The sequence below is a fragment of the Hyperolius riggenbachi genome, chromosome 1 (assembly GCF_040937935.1).
Source record: "Hyperolius riggenbachi isolate aHypRig1 chromosome 1, aHypRig1.pri, whole genome shotgun sequence".
In the NCBI taxonomy this organism is placed as follows: domain Eukaryota; kingdom Metazoa; phylum Chordata; class Amphibia; order Anura; family Hyperoliidae; genus Hyperolius; species Hyperolius riggenbachi.
In genome coordinates, this window is record NC_090646.1 from 22,451,950 (window position 1) to 22,479,907 (window position 27,958).

The following is a 27,958-nucleotide window of genomic DNA, read 5'->3' on the forward strand; positions in this document are numbered from 1 at the left end:
CGTGCCAATTACCTAACATACAGCTTACACAATGAAAAAAGTAAAAAAAAATTGTTTATTAAAACAAAGTTTGTAATAATTATTTCAATAAATGTGAATTAAATCTGAAACGTTAAAAAGGTACAAAAAAATAACTTCCTCTATTTCTTAGAAAAGAAACACACAGCGTATTAAATACATGTACAAGCTACGCAGGAATAAGTTACACAGACACACCACAGACAAGGGATGAGGATGACGGGGAGAAGATTGTGCTGACGGGATTCACATAAGTGGGATTAAGGCTGCGATTTCCGGAGCGCGGCTGCGTCAGTTCCAGGGCGTCTTCCTGCCCAGAATGTGATTGGTCACTTTCTGTAAAGGAAGGAGGAGACGTAAGACGAAGCTGATAACATGGAGATCCATGTATTATATCCCCTTATCCCGCACCCTTCCTAACATCTAACTATTCTACTACTTCCCCTCAATGGCCTCAATTCACAAAGCAGGTGGGTAATATACGGCATTCAGTATTTTAGATTATTATCGAATCGGATGAAAATCTGTGCAGCCAAGCGCATGCCTGATCAACGATGTGACCAATTTCGGGCCGAGCACATGGGTCAGACATGCTGCAAGATGACGGGCTGCATACATGAGCCCCAGTGCGCATTTATCCCACCCGCTGAAGTCACTCCATTCTTCCCCTTGCTGTCATCCTCTCTCCCCTCTTTATAAGCAAAGCAACACGTCTGTACAACCCTGGCCTCCCGCAGTGCTGTACCCTGGATCCTGATGGGTGACACTGATGGTTATTGTGTACACATATCGTTTATCCTAACCTTACCTAAAGCTAATCTTCAGCTATATCGCCTAACCTTGATCCTTCCAACGGGTGTCTGACAATAAACGATAGTTATAACGTTCTCTTGTCCTCCTTGACTTTAGTCTCTAATCCACAATTCTCCTGCCAGTAGCGGTTTCCGTGAATACGCAGAAAGGTTTGCGCACTGGGGCCCACATGCAATTCACTTTTTCTCCTAGGAGATTATTTATCACCTATTTAAAATAACTTTCTTGCACTTTCCAACTGAGAAAGTAACAAGTTTAAAAATATCACCAAGGAGAAAACGCAGGAGAAAAAGTTGCATATGGGCCGAGGCGTCTAAATGTTATACTTAATCTCACTGTGATCATTTAATCTGCCATCACATCATCAGTAACTGTCTGGTTCAGCTCATGCTCTGTACAGGAGGGGGTGAGGCTGCAGCGCATCATCATCATCTGATCGGCAGAATGAATCACTGGCTGCAGCTCACCTTCCCTGCAGGATCTTTATGCTAGCAGGTGCAGAAAGAGAGCGACTAAGATTGCCTCTGACACCTCTCACTCTATCTTCATTTGGGGCCATCGGCATAGTTCCAGTCCTCTCCGGAGTCCTGCCGGCAGCCTGTAAGGATCGCCGACCCCGCGCAAGTACGCCCCCTGGTCACCAGGAGTGTACTGCGAAGACACAGTAGTACTGCCGGCACAGTACTCTGCTGATAACATGGACACATTTATGCCCGCATGCGCAGAAGGCACTGACCCATCGGGCTGCCAGCGGGACACCAGGGAGGACTGGAGCTACACTTATCTTTTTTTGGCTTCGTGAGTCCTTTAAAGAGACTCTGTAACAAGAAAAAGTTCCCCTGGGGGGTACTCACCTCGGGAGGGGGAAGCCCCAGGGTTCCAATGAGGTTTCCCCCTCCCCTACAGCTGCAGGCAATCCAGCGCTGGCTCCCCCCGAACCATCCCGCAATCCTCCCTCGACAAGCTTGACAAGCGCTGATTTACTTATCTCTCCTGGCTCCAGCGGAGGCACTGTTGCGGATTTCCGCACGGAGATAGGCGAAAATATCCGATCTCTGTCGGGTCCACTCTACTGCTCAGGAGACTTGCGCCTGCCCAGTAGAGCGGCCCGACAGCGATCGGCTATTTCCGCCTATCTCCGAGCGGAGAGCCGATACTGCACCTGCGCTGGAGCCCGGGAGGTAAATATTTGGATTTTCGCCGCCGCCGTGGGACCGAGGAGGACGGGGGAAGCCTCAATAGAATCCGGAGGCTTCCCCCATCCGAGGTGAGTACCCCCCAGGGGAGGTTTTCTTCCTTACAGGGTTTCTTTAATGCAGAACCAGGCTAATTCTGAAACTGTTAGGACATTATTGTCCTGGACTGGAAAATGAACGCTCCATTCTGTTTTCCAATGATTTTAATTTCTATACTGTCCTTATCTGTGATTATCTACTCTATAGTGCCTGTCCTTGTTTCAGATTGTCTGTGTCTTTCTTCTTTATTAACCAAGAGGGGGAGAAACACTGCCATCTAGTGCTGTGTTCGGATATTACATGACACTGGAACACACCTTTCGGAAGAGCTGTGCTTTCAGGCGGTATGCTTCATACTCCTCCCTCCTCTTCTCTTCCTCCCGCCTCTTCCTTATTTCTGGAAGCTGCTCGTATATCCTGTATGACAGAGAGAGAATAATCAGCATCACCTGAAGGAATGACAGAAATGCACCTTCTTACAACAGAAGGTATTTGCAATAATTAAGATTGGAGTGAGCATATGATGTCTCCACAATGCTTCACTGCTGAGTATGCAAATCATCATTTGTTGTCCCTGTAAGCTAGCCACACCTCCAGAAGTGCTGGAATGCAATGATGTGTCAGCGTGTTATTTGTACAGAGCCATAATAATCCAACATGCATACAGACTGTTTCAGATTGGTTGATCCTCATCAGTGCATGGCATGGATTAATGTGGCTCTGTACAGTTAACAAGCAGACACATCACTGCATTCCAGCGGTTCTGAGGTGTGTTTAACTTTCAGGGACAACAAAGGGACGATTTGCATTATTATTTATATAGCGCTGATATCTTCCGCAGTGCTGTACAGAGTATATTGTCTTGTCACTAACTGTCCCTCAGAGGAGCTCACAATCTAGTCCCTATCGTAGTCCTATGTCTATGTATGTATTGTGTAGTGTATGTATTGTGTAGTGCAAGTATCATAGTCTAGGGCCAATTTAGGGGGAAGCCAATTAACTTATCTGTATGTTTTTGGGATGTGGGAGGAAACCAGAGTGCCCGGAGGAAACCCACACAAGGAGAACATACAAACTCTGCGCAGAGATCGCTAACCACTACACCACTGTGCTGTCCATATTCAGCAGTGATGCATTGTGGAAGACATCATATACACTCCAACCTGACTATTTGCAAATACCTTCTGTTTAAGAAGGCACACTTTTGTTTTCCATGGCATTTTAGTAAGAGGGCTTTTTGGTCCATTGAAGCCCCTCACACACTCCTGGGAGTTCCGGTCCACCATGAGCTTGCTGGGCAATCTGTAAGCATGAAGGAATAACGTGTCACTCTGCTTAGGCAACTTTCCCTGTGGGGTACTTACCTCAGGAGGGAGGAGCCTCTGCATCCTAATGAGGTTTCCCCCTCCTGCTAAGCCTCAGGTATCCAGCGCACACATGAATATTTACCATCTGCGCTCCTGTGCAGTAGCAGCTGTCTGATGGGTTGCTGTGGAAATAGCGGAGCCCAGTCGTGTCCTCCATACTGGGCAGGTGACTTGGGCTTGTGCGGTAGAGCAGACCTGATTGGGCTCAGCTATTTCCACCGGAGCCCATCAGAAAGCTGCTACTGAGCAGGAGCGCAGATGGTAAATATTGCCGCATGCTGCAGCCACTACTGCGCTTGTGTCGGCTGATTTTTCTGGGGAGCCAGCACTGGATCCAAAGGCTTACCCCTCCCGAGGTAAGGACCCCCCCCCCCGGGACTCTTTTTTCTTACAGATACCCTTTTAATATCTGAAGTAAATGGTGTCACTTCTAGAACAGCTTTTACTACCTGGGGTGTCACTTTGTCCTGTTATCTCATTGTGTTGTCTTATGAACTTCACCTCAGTGTCAGTGGCCTGGGACTAAAAGCCAGAGGCATATGGAGGCTGCCATATTTATTTCACTCTGAATCTCACACCTGTAACAAGCATGTGGCTAATCTAGTCAGACTACAGTCAGAGACACCTGATCTGCTGCATGCTTGTTCAGGGGCTATGGCTAAAAGTATTAGAGGCAGAGGATCAGCAGGACAGCCAGGCAATCTGTATTTTTTAGAAGGGATTACACGTCAGCCTCCATATCCCGATCGCTTCAGGTTTACTTTATAGCTCATTGAAGGTCTGGTGTCCTGGTATTTATTACTAATGCAGCAAGATGGCTGACGGTCCAGCCTTCAGCATGAGAAGCAGCAGCTCACCTCTTGGACCGCTGCACCATCTCTCTCCGGGGGACGCTCCTCATCTTCTGCCACTTCCTGGACTCTATTAAGTAACAACAATAACAAAATAAGTCATGCTGTGTCACCAGTATGCAGGAAGCCCTTCTTGTACCAATAACGTTAAACCAGCAGGTGGCACTCTGAACAAATATCGCATTTCCAATGGTGATTGTAATATTTTCCCTACTAAAAAAAAATAAATTAAGAAAACATTCAAAACATACACATAACTTTCATTAAATGGACTGTCCAAGCACCTAAAAAACATCTACTTACCCGGGGCTTCCTCCAGCCCCTTGCAGCTGACATGTCCCACTCTGCAGCTCCACTCCCAGTTGCCGGCCCGGGGACCCCACCAGTGCAGAGACCAACCTCGCGAGGTCTACCTCTACTGCACCTGCGCCGCTGTCAATCAAGTTCACATTGCCTGGAGTGTACTTCGCAGGCTGGAGGAGGCCCCGGGTAAGTAGATTTTTTTTTTTTTTTTTTTTTTAGTTGCTCGGATTTTCCCTTTCAAGTACCTCTTAAAGGGGTTCACTTGCACCTTTTAAAAAACAAAAACTGCCACTTACCTGGGGCTTCTATCGGCTCCCTGCAGCTGGAATGTCCTGCGCCGTCCTCCCCCGATGCTCCGCTCCCCGCCGCCGGCACCGATGTAATTATTCACCTAACTAGACAAATAGAACTGCGGCTGCGCGGCCGTGAACGTGCTCGCTCCCACGCGCCGACCAGCAACAGTTCTATTCGTCTAGCTAGACGAATAATTACACTGGTGCCGACGGCGGGGAGTGGAGCATCGCGGGAGGACGGCGCAGGACATTCCAGCTGGAGGGGGCCGATAGAACCCCCAGGTAAGTGGCAATTTTTGTTTTTTAAAAGGTGCAAGAGAACCCCTTTAACCGTGGCAAAATCCATTACATGAAGCCCATGGTGGGCTAGATTACCATTTAAGAAGTATCCTGACAGTGCTAGTTGTCATTAAGGGTTCTCCCCGTTCTCCATCGCCTCCCAGAAGTTCCTCCGAGCGACACAGAGCTATTCCGAAGTGCGCGAGTTTCAAGCTGTTCCTGTCTTGTGAATGTGCGCTTGCTTTAAACACTAGTATAATGTACAAAGGCGTCAATACAAGAATAAAATGAGAAAAAAAACTACTAAATTAAAAAGGGAGGTAGTGGTGGACTCTGACAGGAGAGTTGACTCCGACAGGGGAGAAGGACTCCGACAGGGGAGAAGGACTCCGACAGGGGAGAAGGACTCCGACAGGGGAGAAGGACTCCGACAGGGGAGAAGGACTCCGACAGGGGAGAAGGACTCTGACAAGGGAAATGGACTCCGTCAAGGGAAATGGACTCCGACAGGGGTGGTGGACTCCGACCAGGGCATATTTTATTTACTCCTTTTTTTGCTTGATGAAGCAGGATATCGCCTGCGAAACGTGTTGCCTTGCGGAGTATATAAATACAGAGAATTGTTGATCAAAATCAACAGGTTCATGTCCACTCATTGGGGTGGTAAGTCTACCACTGCCTCCCTCTTTAAACTTTTTTTTTTAGCTCATTTTATTCTTGTATCGTCGCCACTGTACATTATACCAGCGTTCACTCTAGTCCACCCTTGGTGGGGGGTGTTATCCCTATTCTCTTCCTGTATACAGAGAGTGATTTCTTATGCCTGAGTGGGGTCAGGTCTAATCTTCCCCACCTGCTTATACAGTGGTAGGCTGAGTGGTAACACCCTTGTTTGTGAGTATTACTACTTACCACACACGTTCATTTGCCACAAATAACGTACTACACTATTGTGAGCTCTCAGTCTCCCTTTTTGTCTCCTTGTACAAATGCGCTTGTGCTGTCTTCGCTCACGTGGTTTGAAATTTGTGCCTGCGCAGTTCTGATTCAAACATTGTCACTAGGGAGAGCTATCAACTTTCATATTTGACTGGAGTATTCCGTTGTATATAAAGACCACCGGGACCGGAAACGGGGGGGATCCTGACAACAACGAGCGCTGCCAGAATAGTTCTTAAATGGTAATATAGCTCACCATAGTCATTTTTGTTATCCCAGTTCAGGGGTGCGCGAAATCTGAACAGTAGGAAGGCCGCTGCGCACACGTAGGTAAAATACAGAATATGACACGTGTCTTATCTGCCTAAAGATATGCCATCCTCTCCGCCCAACTACATGACTCAACCAGGCAGCCAGCAACCTGCAGAGCTCAGGACTACAGTGGTCCATGGGGTGAAAATAAATACAGAGAGGGGGGGGGCACGCACTGCAGGAGGGAGATTAGATTTACTTACCTGGGCTTCTTCCAGCCCCTAGCAGTCTATCAGGCCCCTCTCTGTAGCTCCACTGCCCCGCAGGGTGCAGTTACCTCTCCCAGCTAAAGCTGTGGTCGTGGGGCTACTGCACATGCGCCTCTCTCAATTGTGCTCTTGTAGCTACAGGAGCGTTTTGCGCTAGCGCAGTTTAAGTCTTTGTGAACTGCGCAAGCACAGAACTCTACCTGCTATGGAGGCTATCAAGAGAGATGTGTGGACTCGCCTGACCACAGCTGTGGCTGGGTCTCTCTTGGGGGGACAGCAGCACTCTGGAGGGCAGCAGAACTACAGCGAGACTGCTAGGGGCTGGAAGAAGACCCAGGTAAGTGAATATAATTTCCCCCTTATCCTTTAATATAGTTTTGTATCAGGAAATGTTTATGCACAATAACAGAACAGCTGGTCTCTGGTCCGGGCACAGCAGTCAGCTTCGATTGCCACGTCACCTTTATAGGCGTGGTGGTGGGCGTCTCCCTCTCGTCTCATTGGCTGGTTGAACAGGGCCTCCCTCTCGCTCTGGAAGATGTTCTGTAGTTTCCTCTCCTTGCTGAGAAGCTGCAGTCGCTTCACTCTCTCCCCTGAGCGGAAGATGAAGTCTGGACGGTGAGCCTTCAGGGACTCCTGACACATAACAAGATGGAGGACAGTCAGACCATTAGTAAGGGGACAGGAAGTGAGGTGGACATTACTGACAGCTCTCCCCTGCCTCTACCACTACATCCTGACACACAAGATGGAGGATTGTCAGAGCATTAGCAAGGGAACAGGAAGTGAGGGGGACACTGAGGGGGACATTACTGACAGCTGTCCCCTGCCTCTACCACTACATCCTGACACACAACAAGATGGAGGACATTCAGACCATTTATTTATTGTATTTATAAAGCGCCAACATATTACGCAGCGCTGAGGGGACAGGAAGTGAGGTGGACATTACTGACAGCTGTCCTCTGCCTCTACCACTACATCCTGACACAACAAGATGGAGGATGGTCAGATCATTAGTAAGGGGACAGAAAGTGAGGAGAACACTGAGGGGGACATTACTGACAGCTGTGCTCTGCCTCTACATCCTGACACACAACAAGGTGGAGGATGGTCAGATCATTAGTAAGGATACAGGAAGTGAGGAGGACAGTGAGGAGACATTACTGACAGCTGTCCTCTGCCACTACATCCTGACACACAAGATGGAGGATGGTCAGAGCATTAGTAAGGGGACAGGAAGTGAGGAGGACACTGAGGAGACATTACTGACAGCTGTCCTCTGCCTCTACCACTACATCCTGACACACAACAAGATGGAGGATAGTCAGATCATTAGTAAGGGGACAGGAAGTGAGGAGGACACTGAGGGGGACATTACTGACAGCTGTCCTCTACCTCTACCACTACATCCTGACACACAACAAGATGGAGGATGGTCAGAGCATTAGTAAGGGGACAGGAAGTGAGGGGAACACTACTGACAGCTGTCCTCTACCACTACATCCTGACACACAACAAGATGGAGGATGGTCAGATCATTAGTAAGGTGACAGGAAGTGAGGAGGACACTGAGGGGGACATTACTGACAGCTGTCCTCTACCTCTACCACTACATCCTGACACACAACAAGATGGAGGATGGTCAGAGCATTAGTAAGGGGACAGGAAGTGAGGGGAACACTACTGACAGCTGTCCTCTACCACTACATCCTGACACACAACAAGATGGAGGATGGTCAGATCATTAGTAAGGTGACAGGAAGTGAGGAGGACACTGAGGGGGACATTACTGACAGCTGTCCTCTACCTCTACCACTACATCCTGACACACAACAAGATGGAGGATGGTCAGAGCATTAGTAAGGGGACAGGAAGTGAGGGGAACACTACTGACAGCTGTCCTCTGCCTCTACCACTACATCCTGACACACAACAAGATGGAGGACGGTCAGATCATTAGTAAGGGGACAGGAAGTGAGGACACTGAGGGGGACATTACTGACAGCTGTCCTCTGCCTCTACCACTACATCCTGACACACAAGATGGAGGACGGTCAGACCATTAGCAAGGGGACAGGAAGTGAGGAGGACACTGAGGGGGACATTACTGACCGCTGTCCTCTGCCTCTACCACTACATCCTGACACACAACAAGATGGAGGATGGTCAGATTATTAGTAAGGGGACAGGAAGTGAGGAGGACACTGAGGGGGACATTACTGACAGCTGTCCTCTACCTCTACCACTACATCCTGACACACAACAAGATGGAGGATGGTCAGAGCATTAGTAAGGGGACAGGAAGTGAGGGGAACACTACTGACAGCTGTCCTCTACCTCTACCACTACATCCTGACACACAACAAGATGGAGGATGGTCAGACCATTAGTAAGGGGACAGGAAGTGAGGGGAACACTGAGGGAGACATTACTGACAGCTGTCCCCTGCCTCTACCACTACATCCTGACACACAACAAGATGGAGGACGGTCAGACCATTAGTAAGGGGACAGGAAGTGAGGAGGACACTGATGGGGACATTACTGACAGCTGTCCTCTGCCTCTACCACTACATCCTGACACAACAAGATGGAGGATGGTCAGATCATTAGTAAGGGGACAGGAAGTGAGGACACTGAGGGGGACATTACTGACAGCTGTCCTCTGCCTCTACCACTACATCCTGACACAACAATAAGGAGGACGGTCAGATCATTAGTAAGGGGACAGGAAGTGAGGAGGACACTGAGGGGGACATTGCTGACAGCTGTCCCCTGCCTCTACCACTACATCCTGACACAACAATAAGGAGGACGGTCAGATCATTAGTAAGGGGACAGGAAGTGAGGACGCTGAGGGGGACATTACTGACAGCTGTCCTCTGCCTCTACCACTACATCCTGACACAACAAGATGGAGGACGGTCAGACCATTAGCAAGGGGACAGGAAGTGAGAAGGACACTGAGGAGACATTACTGACAGCTGTCCTCTGCCTCTACCACTACATCCTGGCTGACGGGACAAGAACCACTATACAGATCTGCTATTCTGGGCTGCATGCTTGTTCCAGGTTTGTAGGTTACACACTACTGTCCCCAACAGACTAACGGGGCAGCTGGTCTTCTATACTAAGTAAGGCAACCTCCATACTTTACTGAAGCTATATCGACATGCTAGATCATACAGGTCAAACTCTGCTCCATGGGCCAAATCTGGCCTGTGGAGCCATGACATTTAGCCTGCAAGTGGTTTCCCCAGTTTGCATTATATTTGGCCCTATCTAGACTACCAGGGAAGCTTTGAGGCAGAGCCGGGACAAATTCCTCCAGCATCCAAGGCTGAGACACCAAAGTGCCCCCCCTCCACCCCCTCCCACCCCACCCGTCACCCCTCCATCCCTCCCACCCCACCCGACTAAGAGGAGCCCTAGGACCCCCAACACCTTAATCTCTAGTTATCTGGCTTGCAGTCACTGCCATGTATCACCTTTACTTATTTCCCTCTGCAAACACAATAGGTGAATGATAGCCGAGTGAGTTGTGCACCCCCCTCCTACACTGCGCCCTGAGGCTGGAGCCTCTCTCGCCTCGCCCCAGCCCTGCGCCCCCTCCTACACTGCGCCCTGAGGCTGGAGCCTCTCTCGCCTCGGCCCAGCCCTGCGCCCCCTCCTACACTGCGCCCTGAGGCTGGAGCCTCTCTCGCCTCAGCCCAGCCCTGCGCCCCCTCCTACACTGCTCCCTGAGGCTGGAGCCTCTCTCGCCTCGCCTCAGCCTTGCGCCCCCTCCTACACTGCGCCCTGAGGCTGGAGCCTCTCTCGCCTCGCCCCAGCCCTGCGCCCCCTCATACACTGTGCCCTGAGGCTGGAGCCTCTCTCGCCTCGCCCCAGCCCTGCGCCCCCTTCTACACTGCGCCCTGAGGCTGGAGCCTCTCTCGCCTCACCTCGGCCCAGCCCTGCGCCCCCTCCTACACTGCGCCCTGAGGCTGGAGCCTCTCTCGCCTCACCTCGGCCCAGCCCTGCGCCCCCTCCTACACTGCGCCCTGAGGCTGGAGCCTCTCTCGCCTCTGCCTTGCTTTGAGAATGCTGGTGTGGCTGGAGTCTATGGTGGCCTGACACATTTTGCCGACACCCTCACCTTGCATTGGATCACCACTTTTCCCTTGGGAGATATCGGCCATAGGAGTCCCTCTGGATCTGTTGTCCGATACTGGAAATTGCATCATTCTCTGCCATCATTTTCTGACTGGAATGTATTTAGATTTGCCTCTTACAGTTTGACTACCCCTCACAGGACTCTCACTGGATCCATCAGCATGTGATGTGGCTAACGAAACTATCAGCAAGACTGTATGCCTTTTATCCAAACTTTCACATAATGGGGCGGACCCTCACCCGCAGGGACACATGGCACGGTGGAGCCACACCTGCAGGAATACATGATGGGGCGGAGCATCACCTGCAGGGACACACAATGGGGCGGAGCCTCACCTGCAGGGTCACATGATGGGGCGGAGCCTCACCCTCAGGGACACATGGCAGGGTGGAGCCACACCTGCAGGGATACATGACGGGGCGGAGCCTCACCTGCAGGGTTACATAAAGGGGCAGAGCCTCACCTGCAGGGACACACAATGGGGCGGACCCTCACCCGCAGGGACACATGGCAGGGTGGAGCCACAGCTGCAGGGTTACATAAAGGGGCAGAGCCTCAATCTGCAGGGACACACAATGGGGCAGAGCCTCATCTGCAGGGTCACATGATGGGGCGGAGCCTCACCGGCAGGAACACATAATGGGGCGGAGCCTCACCTGCAGGGGCACATGATGGGGCGGAGCCTCACCTGCAGGGACACATGGTGGGGCGGAGCCTCACCTGCAGGGTCAAATGGCAGGGCAGAGCCTCACCTGCAGGGACACATGACAGGGCAGAGCCTCACCTGCAGGGACACATGACAGGGCAGAGCCTCACCTGCAGGGACACATGACAGGGCAGAGCCTCACCTGCAGGGACACATGACAGGGCAGAGCCTCACCTGCAGGGACACATGACAAGGCGGAGCCTCACCTGCAGGGATACATGAAGGGGGGAGCCTCACGTGCAGGGACACACAATGGGGCGGAGCCTCATCTGCAGGGTTACATGATGGGGTGGACCCTCACCTGCAGGCACACACAATGGGGCAGAGCCTCACCTGCAGGGTTACATGATGGGGTGGAGCCTCACCTGCAGGGACACACAATAGGGTGGAGCCTCACCTGCAGGGTTACATGATGGGGCGGAGCCTCACCTGCAGGCACACACAATGGGGCAGAGCCTCACCTGCAGGGTTACATGATGGGGTGGAGCCTCACCTGCAGGGTCACACAATGGAGCAGAGCCTCACCTACAGGGACACATGATGGGACGGAGCCTCACCTGCAGGGTCACATGATGGGGTGGGGCCTCACTTGCAGGGTAACATGATGGGGCGGGGGCTCAACTGCAGGGTCACATGATGGGGTGGAGCCTCACCTGCAGAGTGACTCTGACGAATTGCCTGACGGTTTTGCTTGCTGCATCGGTGGGCAGTTCTGGTGCTTCTCTCCCCATAGCCGGGTCCTGCTGGTTCCTCTCCCGCAGGGGTTCTCTCCAGGGCTTGGTGGTGGTCATCGGCTCGTACCAGGCTGGAGCAGGACCCGCCCTCACGCTAGGTCTATTCTCCTTCCGAGAGTCGCCTTTCATGTTATCCGCCGGGACAAACCAGCTGAGCCCTGCCGATGTCACACAACAGACGAGGTAAGAGTGTTATCATCAGCCAGTAACTAACGAGAAGTCCATCCACTAACTACTGATGTCAGTGTACCACCACTCACAGTATACCGGTGCTCAAACTAAAGGTATCAAAATACAAAGGTGCCCATACATTACTCAATTTTGCTGGTTAATCAACCAGTTTGATGTTAGCGAATTGGCAGAAAATCTGCAACATGGATGCCCGATTGATTTCAGGCCACAAGGGGTAGAGCGGGTGTGCGATGGTAATGGCGTGTGATATTGCGATGACCGTTGTGAACGACAGACCTCTCCAGTCTCCCTCCCCCACCCCCTGTGTGTCTGTGTTACCTCATGCCTGTGTGTGGTGTATAAAAGCTGACCTCTCCGCCAGCACAACTCCTGGACTCCCCCGGGGTGTCCGCCATCACCAAGAGCGCCACAGTGCCACGGGACACGGCATATGTTGTGAGGTCACACAAATCAGTATTTACCAGCAGGTCCAAATGACTGAGAACATTATCAATCTACATAGATCGGACCGCAGAAGAGTTTGCTTCCAACCGCTTTCCACTTAAAGGAACGCTATCACAAACAATTGTAAAATACATACATATAAAATGTGCTTTTCTCCCAGAGTAAAATGCATGACTTTTTCCTATGTTGCTGTCACAGTACGTAGTACATATCTGACAGATCTGGCACTAGTCCATCTCCTCATGGGAGATTTTCAGTATTACTTTCTATACAACTTGTACCGTCACTCTCCATTCCCTGGAAAGCATGGATATACAGATGTCAGCCAGCCTTCCTACTCTCTAACACACTATTCTGGCAGTTGGACTGAGCAACTGTTGTTCAGTAAGGGTCTGAGCCCAATGACGCAGTTGTGTCCGCTTTTCAGTTACTCAGCAATGTTACAGATGCTGAAAAGTGGACAAAAGCGGGCACAACTTCGTTAGTGGGCTCAGGGCCTTAGAGCTTCTAAAATAAAGAAATCCATGAGAATCCCCCATGAGGAGATGGACTAGTCCAAAATTTGACTGAGCTTTTTTCCCCCCGCAAACTAATGTGGCAGCAACATAGGGAAAAAGGTAATTTATAGTGCATTTGACTCTGGGAAAAATATGTGCATTTTATATGTAATTTTAATTTCAAAAATATTTCCATATAGTTGTCCTTTAAGATGTGTAATATTTTACCATGTGAAGTAGTTATGACAACTTCTATTCTTTCACTTAAAGTGGACCTGAACTCAGAGCTTCCTCTCTGATCTAAAAAATAAGCAATCGCAGAAAAAACATTTCTTTGTTACAGCTGTTACAAACCCTGCAATAAATCAGAAGTGTTTCTACTTCCTGCTTTCATGGAAGCAGACATATTGTTAACATCCTGTGTTTACAAATTAGCTGCTCTGCTGTGACAGAGGAGATTCCTGAGGTGACACAGCTGAGAGATCAAATTATAGTTGTGATTACTCACAGATGAGGGGGGATTAGACAGGCTAAACTCTCTAAATACATACAGGGTGCATTTCTCTCTGTTTTCCTTCTGTCCTGTGCAAGAGTTTAGGTCCACCTTAATATAGGGCGGGCTGCTTTCCTTACATTGATGGGCATTCACGTCTATACAGTGCTGGGGAGCTGGGAAGGTGGAGCCCTGATCCAGTCAGGAGATCGTTTCTGTCCTTGTTGCTTTTCTGTCCTCTAGGTTGAGGAGTGGTGAGGCTAATCTCCCCCCCATAGAGGATTATGTATGGGTGTGGCCTGTGAATACTGCCCAGGAATGACATAAGACCGCCCTGACTCCCCTCACAGCTTGCTCACCAGGCGGTATGTACGGCTTGCTCTTTGGTGCCGCCACACTGGATGTGCCCCGCCCCGGATCCATCGGGGTCTTCCCTGCATCTCCTCGTGGTGATGGGAAGGTGAGGCCGACGTCTCTGGTACCCCTCCTGGTGGCGCTGTTCACTATTTCCAGATTACCTGCAAGGGGGGGCGGAGATACGCAAATATACGTCAGAACCAGCCTGCTCCAAATACATTCTACAGAGGCCTGAACACCCTGTCAGCCTTGTCCAGTATATCAACATCCTGTGTTTCCAGCAAGCCCTAATACTAGATTTATTTATTTATTATATTTATAAAGCGGCAACATATTACGCAGCGCTGATACTAGATCATGGGAACCCGATTTTAGGATCCCATTGAGGACAGTGATGCAGTCATAAAATGGAGATTTGGTAGCCACTAATGATACAATCTGCAGAACAATCGTTTACAAATGATTATTCGTACGAACAAATGCCCGCGCCGTGACCAACTGATCCTCCGGTCCCCCGCAGCAACCCACGTTCATCTCCGGCGGTCTCAGCCAGTCGATGGCCATTGTGCCTGCATGACCCTGGCCATGCACGTCCTTAATCGCACTACCATCGCTGGGAGCATCCTGCGCATGCGCAGTACGAGATGTAGTAGCCCCAGGTAAATAAACTGCCTAACGGCTGCTCCACCCCAATTGGCGTGAGCAGCGCGGCAGCCCCATACCGCTCCACGCTGATTGGCGTTAATGGCTGGGAGTGGTGATTACAGGGGATCGCGCGCATCCCTGCTTGAATGACGGAGCGGAGCACGGCTGTCCCCTCTAGAGGCAGGGAAGTGATCCGCTGTCGTAGACTGAAGCCTATGACAGCCGATCACGCTGATTGGCTGGCAGGGGAAGGGAGGGGGGATTCAAAAAATAAAAAGTAAAATAGGAAAATGTATTAAAAAAAAATATTTATTAAAAAATAAAGATTGGGGGATCAATCTGTTGGTGGACATAAAGGGGGGGGAGAGAATCACTTGTGTGCTGAGTTGTACTGCCATGCAGCGAGCCCTTAAAGCTGCAGTGGCCTATTTTGGTAAAAATGGCCTGGACACTAGGGGGGGAGGGGGGGGGGAGGGGTTTAAGAGGTCCTCAAGAGGTTAAACTGGCTCATAATGAATTGCTTTAGGTTTCCTTTAAATTAGAAAAGTTATGTCAGACTTTAGAAAACTTATTTTAAATGTGTTTTTGCTTAAAAGATACTTGAAGTAGGAGGGATAAGGAGGCTGCCATATTTATTTCCTTTTAAACAATGCAGATTGCCTGGGTGTCTAATACTTTTAGCCATAGACCCTGAAAAATGCAGGTCAGCTGCTCTGACTGAAGTGTGACTGAATTAGCTGCATGCTTGTTTCTGGTGTGATCCAGACACTACTGCTGCATGAAAGATCAGCAGGACTGCCAGGTAATTGGTATTGTTTAAAAGCCAGTGCCTCCCTGTCAGCAGAGATCACGTGACTAAGCCCACCTCGCTCTGATAGTATTTCTGGCTCAGCAGTGCAGTTACAGGAGAGTCCAATAACAAGAACCCACTGTAGCTACAGTTATGGCCACAATCAATTCATCTCTGATCAGCAGAGGGAGGAGGCGGGTGAGGCTGAAGACCACCTACCTGCCTGGATGCCTTTGTTCCGCATTTTGCTGCTCTTTTTGCTCCTCAGGGCTGGGCTGGGCTCCCAGGAAGTGGTTGATGAGGAGGCGGAGTCTATGTCAGCCATCTTCTATAGAGAGAGAGAAACCGAGAGTGACGGACAGTCTCTATTACAGAACACAGCAGGAGGTCAGACACTCGTTATCACAACATTCAGTCATCTGCATTCCACCGGAAGCTAATCCAAAACTTTTACTGCCGTTTTGAACAAAGTAAGGAGCGATTAAAATCACTGTATGGGTTTTATTTTCGCCTGTATCCTGCTTGGGGGGAATTTTCCTTACGTTTTGCTAAAATTAAAGAGTACTGTAGTAATATATCCGACTTCCTGCTACCCTACAAGTCATTTAAAGGGAAGGTCTGAGCACTTTAAAAATAAAAAAATCCACTTACCTCAGGCTTCCTCCAGCCCCTGGCAGCCGACCTATGCCCTTGCCACAGCTCTGGTGGCTCTCGGTTCCCTCCGTGCAGATGCCTCGCCAGGTCGGCTTCTCCTGCGCTCCAGCGTGCGCTCACTGGTTACGCTGACGACATCCGGACTGTACAGTGCAGGCGCAGAACTACTGTCCCTGCACAGCACAGTCCGGATGATGTCAGTGTGGCTCTGAAAGCCGCTCACACAGGCACAGTGGACAACCCGCACCGGAGGAGACCCCGGGCCACCGGCTGGAAGCGGAACTGTGGCGAGGGCACAGGACGGCTGGCAGGGGCTGGAGGAAGCCCGAGGCAAGTGGATTTTTTTTATTTTACTAGAGCTCAGATGTGTCTTTTAAGTACAGCAGCAGAAACATTTTTCTGCAGAAATGTCCATTAATGGCATATCCCCCAAACGATCGATCGGGTACCTTTAATGGGGTGGACTGGTGATGAACATTTGTTCTATTGAGCGGTTCTTGAATCATAATTTTTGAACATTTCTTTTAGTCTGATTGAATTGCTTAAAGCAGCAGGGACAGTCATACTATCCCAGGAAAAAAAAAACACATATATAAGTAGATAAATACTTGATCTATTTACATTACATTTGTATTGCCCTGTCCATGTTTTGATTTCAGTGAATTTTATATTTTTATATAGTAAAATAAGAGAAAACTGTTTTAGGCATTTTCCATCTTTACTTCCTCTGACTAAAGCCAATCCTGATGTCATTTCCTCCCTTTCTCGTTTTTTCTCCAAGAGACTGTACTGTCCTAGCTAGCTTGCATTGTAAACATATGTGAGCACAGCATAGACTGGATTTCAGCAACTTCACACTGAACTGCCCTCAGTCAATGAGTGAGGAGCAGGAATGCAGGAGGAGAGATAACATGCTTCCCTCTCCCCGGCAATGTACCAAATAAAGCCAGGCTGACTGAGATAAGATTCATTACAGCAGACACTTTTATGATTATGTTGGAATGCTTGCAGACTGCATGTAGACCACATAATAAACACAGAGTAGTGGGGAAATGGAATGGGGGTGGGGAAATCTCAGGAGGGTGCTCCATGCTAATTTCGTTGGGAGGGGAGTGTCCCGTGGGTTATGCATGCTGGCTGTAACTGACAAAATTTCAATCAGAAACTCTCATCAGTGTGCTGTCGCTATTTTGTTGCTTACAATGGTGAAACTTTGAAGATCTCGAGGGCCACATAAAATGGCAAGGAGGGCCGCAATCATGCGAAGGGGTAGCAGAATATCTAAGCATTTGCAGTAGTGGTCTGTTACTGTCTGTATTGCTATTGGGGAAATTGACTTATTTCCTACTAATACTAGGAACAAGAAGGTAAACAAGGACATCAACAGGAAAACAACCTAATAAAGACGTTAAAGGAAAATCGCGAACATCTTAAGAATCCCCATGAGATGGGCTAGTCCAAAACCTGTCAGATTTCTACTACTTAATGTGACAGCAACATAGGAGAAAAGTAATTGATGGATTATTTTACTCTGGAAGAAGTGTACTTATCTGTATATGTTTACATATATTTTTTAAATTTTAAGATTTTCGAGACAGTGGTCCTTTAATTCTCTCCCACTAATAAAAATCCTAGCTATTATGTCCCAGCCATATGACGAGAAGCTCACCTATACTTCTGCCCTCTCCTCACCTTCCCCCCACACAGATGACCAGAAAAGCCAATGGTGGTGAACTCCTGAGACCCCACTATAGGATCACTAGTGGACATGCCTTCTGCCTGTGCTCCAGCAAGATTTACGCTCGTAGTCACCTATACCTACACTACGATATCTGATGTGAGACTAGAGAGGGACAGGGTCCACTTAGCAATTCTCTGTGGCAGGATAATGAATCACCCTACCCACCATTTTGGTTACTTTGGAACTAATAGCCTTGGTGGCAGACCTTGCTGGAGCCCCTGGAAGCTGCATAAGTAGGCCGCTGTCCCTCGATCTCCATATAGCTGCTGACTTTACTTCTGGGTGCAGAAGGATAGGTGAAGTTACATTCACACATTACCCATTCCTCTCTGTCATGCTTCATCTACCTTACGGAGACTCTTCTGAAGATCATCCATCTCCATTATGGAATGTCCTCGGCCTGCCGAGGTCCGACTGGCTTTCTTTGAGGTTTCAGAACGTTTCCTCTGAAGGTCGATACTATCGTAGAGGTGTGACAGTTTTGATGAAGGACAGACCCTCTCTGGGCCAAATGCATTGACAAGTCTGATGGTGTCTATGGTGGAAACAGAACTGGTCGTGCCCACTGTAGATCCACTATCTGTCTGAATGGCAGCCTCTGAGCTAACGGCGCTCTCAGTTGTACTGCTCTTTACCTCAGATGAGAAATCGGAATACAAGGACCCACCACTGCCAACATTCTCAGAAGAGGCGCTCTCCAACAGTCGGCTTACAGAGATATCTCCATTGTCCATTTTATGCTTCCTTGAAGTCCTGTTTACTGAGAGAGGATCCACTCCAAGTTTCTTCTGGTATAACTTTTCCCTTTCTATTCTCCTGGCTTGCAGTCTGTGTTCATGATCTTGCTTGTTGACCTTTGAGGTCTCATCTTTTCCATCTGATGAAACAAACAATGAATAAGGTGCTGGATTCTGTAGAAGTCTGGCAAGGCGGTCCAGCCGCTCCACCAATGACGTCTCCAGCTTGCTGTTCGATTCGGACATCTGGCTTTTCTGTCGTTCAGTATATCGAGCCCATAGGTCATCTAAGCTGTGACTGGAGGTTACGCTTTGAGTTACGGAAGCCTCTGTTCTTTGTAAACTCTTGCGGAGATCACTGAGGCGATCACTAGAGAAGGCAAGGTCATCACGTTTCTCATGTGCGTCGAGCCTGGAATCCCGACTTCCAATGGGTGACTTGGGAGGACTGTGACTTGTCTGATCCGATCTGTGTTTTCTTTGAGGATCTTCTCTGCTCTTGGAACCAGCGTCAATGAAGTTTGTTTTGTCAGTCTGCGTCAAGACAGATGTCACCTCTGAGGATCTGTACCTAGAGGGCAAGTCCATACCAAACCGCGGCTCCTGAGAATGGTCAATTTCTGGCTGCAGTGGGAAAAACTCGTCATCTTCAGCTACGGGTTGGAGGCTCGTCTTCTTATGATCATATTTAGATGCTGGCTCAGGATAGGAGGCTCTGTGTTGGAGACTAAAATACGATGTCTTGTCTTCTTGAATAGATTCTTAAAAAGGATACAAAAAGGTTTTGTCAGCTAACAATTATACAAAGAGTTGTATCATAAAAAATAAATAAAACCTTAAAGTGGATCCGAGATGAAAAACGAACTATGACAAGTAACTTGTTTATATAGCTTATCTAAAGTTTAGATAGTTTACACAGCAAATCTATCTGCACACAGCTTCAACAGTTTATGATTATTTATTCCTGTGATACAATGACAGCGGCCAGTATTAAAACAAAAAAGTATTTGGCTTGAGGAATGCCCTATAAACTATATGTAAGGAACACAATTATGCAATGAGCAAAAGTTTATCTCGGATCCACTTTGAAGTCTACCTGTAATGAACAAAAGTGCTCCTATGGTTTACTCACCCCGGAGGGGGCAAGCCTCTGGATACTAAAGAGGCTTCCCTGTCCTCCTCCCTCCCAGCTCTGGGACCCCTAAAATTCTGCTTGTCTGCACCTTGCGCAGTAGATTTGGCCCGCTCGTCTTTCTCCGGCAAAGCAGGGCTAGATCGGGTCCGCATCACTGCTAAGATGCAAGCCATATGTGCTGTAGCACGGACCCGCTCAAGCTCGGCTATTTCCGCTAGAGCCTGAGTGGGACGGAGCTAGCGTGGATGCACACTGAGGCCATGCTGTGGGGGTCCCAGCACAGGATGCAGATGACGGTGGAGGATGGGGGAAGCCTCTTTTGGATGCAAAGGGGTGGGGGAAGGATAGCAATATAATGGAGCACAGATCATGTGACTAGCCGTTATACTGCTACTGGCAACTTTCCCACTTAGTACTACATACGTATTCAGCAGTGGGTGAGGGTAGCAGCCTTTAAAGGGAAACTAAGGGCCCGTTTCCACCAGTGCCGAATTCAGCACAAATCTCCATTTCCCTGCAGGTAAACGCTGCCTAGCTTTTCAATGGCTTTGCCCGACTACAGCGCACTGCTGTGTTACTCTGCACGGCATGCTGCAGATTTATGCAGCACGCAGACTAATCTCTATCGCTTTGCATGGCTCAGCTAAGCTATTCATGCTGCTGCTACGCAGAGCTATGGGAGCCGCGGCCGAATCAGAAACGGCCATCTTCTCTGTAGCTCTGCAATAGAAGAAGCTAGCTCTTTTTTCCCCCAAAAAAATCTTTATTGAACAAGCCTAACACTTAACATGAACACCAGCCAACACTGTACAGGAGTATCGCGGCATTACACTGCAGGATTCAGGTTAGGTGAGTGGCAGACTATAATGTGAGAATTCGCAAAATCAGGCCTTAGGCCTTTTACCCACTTAACTTGATTACAGACGCGTTCTGGAGAAACATGATGCAACACGATCTGCAGGGAGATCAGAAGGGCTGCACTGCCCGAGGCCCACATCTATGCTTTGAGATCAGATCTAGGGCTCTTTAAGGCCTTATTCACATAAATCACAAGTGCGGATCGATTTATGGAGCGATTTTCTAAGCTCTTTTTTCCACTTCCTGATGTCAGTCAGGAAGTGAACTCTGCCCTGGAAATGAATGAATACAATGTATTTATTCATTCAAAGCACTCAGGAAATCGGTGTACAAAGCGCTCTTTCAAGCACTTTGCGATTTCCCTATACTTTCTATGGAAGCGCAAACTCTCTGAAAATGGTGCAAGAAAATGGCGTCTGCGATTGGATAGAAAGCTCATCTCTTATGTGAGAACACTCACATAAGCTGACATTGCACAAGCGCTTTTAAGGCGATTTTTAAAATCCCCAGTGCTGAAAAATAAGCGAAAACGCTTAGGGTTCGTTCACATCACATCTAATCGCGCGAGTCCCGCTAACCGCAAACCGCTAGGTTTTTAAACCCATTTTAGTCCTATTGTACTCTATGGCAGTGTTCTCACTGCCGCAATCGTGGGCGTTTTGCGATTAGCAATAATCGCAAACGCGTTACCTGTAGCATTTTGGCGGCGATTCTGGAGCAATTAGTATTTACAAAACCGCTAATCACGATCGCTCCCAAAACACTACTTTGTCCAGTGATTTTTTTTGCGTTAATAATGGAAAAATCACTCCGCAAAACGCTAGCGGTAATCGCTAGTGTTTTGCGATTTCAAGTGTGGACGAGGCCTTATAATGTGAACAAAGCTTTACACTACATGTGATTCGGATTTCTGATTTGACATGCGATTCCGATTGTTGATGTGATTAAAAAAAAAGTCCTGCAGGCTGCGTTTTCTTCTTGTGTTGTTCGCATCCAGCGAAAAATTGCATATCGGAATTGCGTTTTGCAGTGTAAAAAAGCCTCAATGTGAAATTGCAAAACATGGTTGCCGAAGAATTCCCGCAAATGCATTGCGATTTTCATTCGCTGTAATGAATGGAAAGCAAAACCGCATCAGGAAGAATCGCATGGAAACGCAAGTACCGTACGTTGTGACAGCACTTGCATTTCCCAATTACCCCCTCACATGGATTCTCGCTGCACAGTCACTGTGCCGCAGGTGTCAGTTACTATTCCACTATTCATAGCAACTCAGTGGGAGAAGTATTTTGGGGTCCAGTGAACGTCACTGCTGCATAACGTTATGTCTATGGCGGGGCCCGGGTCAGGCGCAGCGTGAGGAAGATCACGCGTCGAAATGACCTACCTCGCCTTAACACCACTGATTCAGCGCTGTAAGAGCTTGTTGGATATTTTCACCTGTTGGCGCATCCATACAAGTACTGCACATGTGCGATTACAGAGGCACCTGCTCTTCATGCTACCGTGCAGGTACAGCTGTACCGCGCATGTTGTCATGACAATGGCCGAGTCACTTCTGCAGAGGAGGGATGAGGAGCAGAATGAAGACACAGGCAGAGAGTATATCCTGGACTGCAACAATTACATTTGCTTAATAACGGAGATTATCAGAGCAGTATAAACTTTTCCTGCTCTCTGCATTAAAAAAACATTTTTACACACAGGGAATGCTTGCAAATGTTCTTTTATTTGCCTGAGAATAGGTACTTCAATTTTAGTTTAGGGAGTTTAATATCACGTTTAGGTGGCCATACTTGGTTCAATTTTTTTAAAAAACGTTTTTTTTTTTTCACTGAAAAATCGTGATCGATTTTGTTGATCAATCGTACTGTTTGAAAAAAGATCTCAATACATTTTCTGAAAAATCGACCAGAATTTTCTACAATGGCAAAATAAATGATTATTGAAAAATCTGAGAATCCCATTCAATAATAAAATAATTTTTACATACAATCGTTCAGTACATTACTGAGCAACTTTTGGCAGACTTAGCATACATATTTTATAAGCAGGTTACTCCTGTAATGTGGAGTACTTCTGCATACCTGCTGCTTGCACCTCTCTGCGCTCCCCTGGCCTATAATGTGGAGTATTTCTGCATACCTGCTGCTCGCACCTTTCTGCGCTCCCCTGGCCTGTAATGTGGAGTATTTCTGCATACCTGCTGCTTGCACCTCTCTGCGCTCCCCTGGACTGTAATGTGGAGTACTTCTGCATACCTGCTGCTTGCGCCTTTCTGCATTCCCCTGGCCTGTAATGTTGAGTATTTCTGCATACCTGCTGCTTGCACCTCTCTGCGCTCCCCTGGCCTGTAATGTGGAGTACTTCTGCATACCTGCTGCTTGCACCTTTCTGCGCTCCCCTGGCCTGTAATGTGGAGTATTTCTGCATACCTGCTGCTTGCACCTCTCTGCGCTCCCCTGGCCTATAATGTGGAGTATTTCTGCATACCTGCTGCTCGCACCTTTCTGCGCTCCCCTGGCCTGTAATGTGGAGTATTTCTGCATACCTGCTGCTTGCACCTCTCTGCGCTCCCCTGGACTGTAATGTGGAGTACTTCTGCATACCTGCTGCTTGCACCTTTCTGCGCTCCCCTGGCCTGTAATGTGGAGTATTTCTGCATACCTGCTGCTTGCGCCTTTCTGCATTCCCCTGGCCTGTAATGTTGAGTATTTCTGCATACCTGCTGCTTGCACCTTTCTGCGCTCCTCTGGCCTGTAATGTGGAGTATTTCTGCATACCTGCTGCTTGCGCCTTTCTGCATTCCCCTGGCCTGTAATGTTGAGTATTTCTGCATACCTGCTGCTTGCACCTTTCTGCGCTCCCCTGGCCTGTAATGTGGAGTACTTCTGCATACCTGCTGCTTGCACCTCTCTGCGCTCCCCTGGCCTATAATGTGGAGTATTTCTGCATACCTGCTGCTCGCACCTTTCTGCGCTCCCCTGGCCTGTAATGTGGAGTATTTCTGCATACCTGCTGCTTGCACCTTTCTGCGCTCCCCTGGCCTGTAATGTGGAGTATTTCTGCATACCTGCTGCTTGCGCCTTTCTGCATTCCCCTGGCCTGTAATGTTGAGTATTTCTGCATACCTGCTGCTTGCACCTTTCTGCGCTCCTCTGGCCTGTAATGTGGAGTATTTCTGCATACCTGCTGCTTGCGCCTTTCTGCATTCCCCTGGCCTGTAATGTTGAGTATTTCTGCATACCTGCTGCTTGCGCCTTTCTGCATTCTCCTGGCCTGTAATGCCGAGTATTTCTGCATACCTGCTGCTTGCACCTCTCTGCGCTCCCCTGGACTGTAATGTGGAGTACTTCTGCATACCTGCTGCTTGCACCTTTCTGCGCTCCCCTGGCCTGTAATGTGGAGTATTTCTGCATACCTGCTGCTTGCACCTCTCTGCGCTCCCCTGGCCTATAATGTGGAGTATTTCTGCATACCTGCTGCTTGCACCTTTCTGCGCTCCTCTGGCCTGTAATGCCGAGTATTTCTGCATACCTGCTGCTCGCACCTTTCTGCGCTCCCCTGGCCTGTAATGTGGAGTATTTCTGCATACCTGCTGCTTGCACCTTTCTGCGCTCCCCTGGCCTGTAATGTGGAGTATTTCTGCATACCTGCTGCTTGCGCCTTTCTGCATTCCCCTGGCCTGTAATGTTGAGTATTTCTGCATACCTGCTGCTTGCACCTTTCTGCGCTCCTCTGGCCTGTAATGCCGAGTATTTCTGCATACCTGCTGCTTGCGCCTTTCTGCATTCCCCTGGCCTGTAATGTTGAGTATTTCTGCATACCTGCTGCTTGCGCCTTTCTGCATTCTCCTGGCCTGTAATGTTGAGTATTTCTGCATACCTGCTGCTTGCGCCTTTCTGCATTCCCCTGGCCTGTAATGTGGAGTATTTCTGCATACCTGCTGCTTGCGCCTTTCTGCATTCCCCTGGCCTGTAATGTGGAGTATTTCTGCATACCTGCTGCTTGCGCCTTTCTGCATTCTCCTGGCCTGTAATGTTGAGTATTTCTGCATACCTGCTGCTTGCGCCTTTCTGCATTCCCCTGGCCTGTAATGTGGAGTATTTCTGCATACCTGCTGCTTGCGCCTTTCTGCATTCCCCTGGCCTGTAATGTGGAGTATTTCTACATACCTGCTGCTTGCGCCTTTCTGCATTCTCCTGGCCTGTAATGTTGAGTATTTCTGCATACCTGCTGCTTGCGCCTTTCTGCATTCCCCTGGCCTGTAATGTGGAGTATTTCTGCATACCTGCTGCTTGCGCCTTTCTGCATTCCCCTGGCCTGTAATGTGGAGTATTTCCGCATACCTGCTGCTTGCGCCTTTCTGCGCTCCCGTGGACCTCTCTCTGCGGCACCCGTCTTTGGGCTCTGATCCTGGCTGTAGATGCCCTCCTTGTGTCGGGGAATAGAGGCATCAGGGTGCTTGTCTGTAGCAGAGCCCAAAACTTCAGCTGAGAATTTTGGTGAAATGGCGTCATTGGAACCTGCGGGAGGAGAGAGCGGTCTATGACATCAGAGACAACAGGCCTGGTTATACAGATGACCGTTTAATAAACTTGTTGAGAAGCAAGGCAACAACCTGGCTGACTGCAAAACAGATACCCAGAATTCCACTCTCTTCATTCGTCTCATTGATTTTGAAGCCTGCACAAAGCAGGAAGTCAATCTTCCTGCCTCCATTCCCACCCAGATTGCTTCACATGGCTTAGTGCATGCATAGATTCATTCCATAGGAAGGGAGGAGACTTCTCATCTGTAGGGATGCTGGCTCTCCGTATAATGCATTAGGAGTAATCACTCTAATTTTACTAACAGCTGAGAGCAGCACAAGGCAGCTTTCACAATTAAGCATGAAGAGCTACTGACTGGAAACACCAGAGTTATCATCCCAACTTGAACTTGAACACCTGAACTACATAGAAGTGATTTTAAAAGGGTTGTTTTGACTTTGGGAGAGATGGGATATACTTTAATGACCACTCTTCAAACACCGGCACAAGATAAACAGCTCACATTTTCTATAAATAATTCCTTTTTCCAGACTCCAGTGAACCTGTTTCATTGGCTCCTGACCATGTGATCACTGTAAGCCAATCACAATGATCACAGAATAAAAATAAAAAGAATGATCTGAAAAGAAAAACTATTTTTATTTACCAGGGGCTCCTTCCAGCCCTTACAAGCCACACGTATCCCTTACCACAGCTCCGGTCTACCTCCGTCTCTTCCCGACAGCCTTTGAGGCTTGCCGACCCCGGATGAGTTGGCGTCTTCTGTGCATGCACGGGTTTGCGCCCGTGCCGCACACAAGTTAACAGGTGTGTACTGCGCCTGCACAGTACACTCCTGATGATGCTGGCGCACGCCCACGCATGCGCAGATGTCGACTCATCCGGGGTCGGAGATCTTCAGAGGCTGTCAGGAAGAGACGGAGGTAGACCGCAGCTGTTGCGAGGGATACGTGTGACTTGTAGGGGCTGGAAGATGCCCAAGATAAATAAAAAGTTTTTATTACTCGGCTTGTGAGTCCATTAAAAACAAAAGAGAGTTAGATAATTACCTCAGTAGAAGCCTCTGGATGGTCCCTAGGCTTCCCCCATCCTCATCCACCCCTCCCACACTGTGACCCTCTAAACAATCTTTGGCGTTAATGTGGAACACTGGTCTCAGCCGCGCCCCTCTCTATGTACAAGCGGGACACACTGCACTGTAGCACAGAGGGCCTTAGCAGTAGGAAAGCCTTTTTTTCTCTGAGCTTCAGCGGTTTTGCGACACTGCAAAGAAGCAACCCCTTCCGGCGCCTGCGCAGTGCAGCCAAACTTGTAGACGGAGGGAAGAGCTGGGAAGAAGCTGAAGAGGGTCCTGGCCAGCAGCAGAGCGGTCATGGAGGATCTGGGAAGACTCTCCAGCATCCAGTGGCTTTTTTCCTACTGAGGTAAGTATGAAACTTTTTGTTCTTAAAGTTACACGTGCACTTTAGGGGCCAGAGGCCGCAGTGCTTGAGATGCTAAAAGTCCCCTCCATGTTTTGGTTCTTCTTTTTGAACAATACTTGAGTATTATAATATACAATTGCTGTGCTATACCTGGGTGGGAGCTCTCGACGGTGCTGACCGGAGACATCCGAGACCCGCCTTCCATAAACGGGATGTAGAATAGTTCGGGGCTCCCGGGGGGTCTGTATGGCAGCAGCAGGGGCTGATCTACACAAAGCAGAACACAATACAACATAGGCACCTGCACCATAAACCCTGCACAAGTACGGTAACGGCACTGAACCTGGATGTAATACATCTGCACTCACGCACTAGCGTGCAATTTTTGCAGGGCTGTGGAGTCGGTACTAAAATCTTCCGACTCCAACTCCTCCAGTTTATGAAACCACCGATCCGGGTACCCAAAATTGCTCTGACTCTGAGACTCCATAGTCTAATACTCATCAGGGCTGTGGATTTTCTACAAAAATCTTCAGACTCCCGACTCCTCAGTTTATGAAATCACAGACTCCGACTCCGGGTACCCAAAATTGCACAGACTCCGACTCCGCAGTCCTGAATTTTTGTTACATTTGTAAAGTCGTGTTCTGTGGTACTGACTGGGACATAAAAGCAATCGCACCATGAATGCGGCATGCAGTGTATGATTAGGCCCGTGTTATGTCTCTGCTTATTCTAACAGCACAGAGCAAGTCAGCACTATGTGTCTTTACACAAAGCACCTTGTTAACCATAATGCTATCACTAGCCTTAGATCAGAACTCCAGATTGTGTTACAGCACACTGGAAGTGAGAGTGATATGGAGGATGCCCTATGTATTCTCTTTTAAACAATTCCTATTACCTGGCTGTCCTCGTGATCCTCTGCCTCTGATACTTGTAGCCATAGACCTGGAACAAGCATGCAGATCAGATGTTTAACTGCATTAACCACATGCTTGTTTCATGTGTGTGATTCAGACACTACTGATGCATGAAAGATCAGCAGGATGTCAGGCAACTGGTATTATTTAAAAGTAAATAAATATGGGTGACTCCATATCTCTCTCAGGTCAGTTTTTTTTTTAAAGCAGAAAGCTTCTGTGTGCAATCTACACTGATTGTAAGCAGCACACTGCCATTTTTTTGACTGCCAAGCTTTCTGATTGAACTGGATATTACATT

At 48.7% G+C, this 27,958-nt stretch overlaps 1 protein-coding gene across 2 annotated transcripts in view; it reads right to left on the reverse strand.

Annotated features, from left to right (window-relative positions):
- Window positions 1-41: 41 nt before the first annotated feature.
- The window catches only part of ALMS1 (ALMS1 centrosome and basal body associated protein), an 82,688-nt gene continuing 54,771 nt past the window's right edge, over window positions 42-27,958 (reverse strand). Inside the window, exons 9-18 of one of the 2 annotated variants that reach the window (XM_068274149.1) lie at window positions 26,885-27,001; window positions 25,107-25,283; window positions 18,375-19,525; window positions 15,852-15,957; window positions 14,200-14,358; window positions 12,134-12,372; window positions 7,081-7,255; window positions 4,291-4,354; window positions 2,384-2,483; window positions 42-354 (exon numbers count right to left, since the gene is read on the reverse strand). In XM_068274149.1, the coding sequence (XP_068130250.1) occupies window positions 310-354; window positions 2,384-2,483; window positions 4,291-4,354; window positions 7,081-7,255; window positions 12,134-12,372; window positions 14,200-14,358; window positions 15,852-15,957; window positions 18,375-19,525; window positions 25,107-25,283; window positions 26,885-27,001 (2,333 nt within the window). In that variant the 3' untranslated portion in view covers window positions 42-309. Of the gene's footprint in view, window positions 355-2,383; window positions 2,484-4,290; window positions 4,355-7,080; window positions 7,256-12,133; window positions 12,373-14,199; window positions 14,359-15,851; window positions 15,961-18,374; window positions 19,526-25,106; window positions 25,284-26,884; window positions 27,002-27,958 lie in introns of both variants that reach the window. The other variant, XM_068274140.1, reaches the window with a different exon arrangement.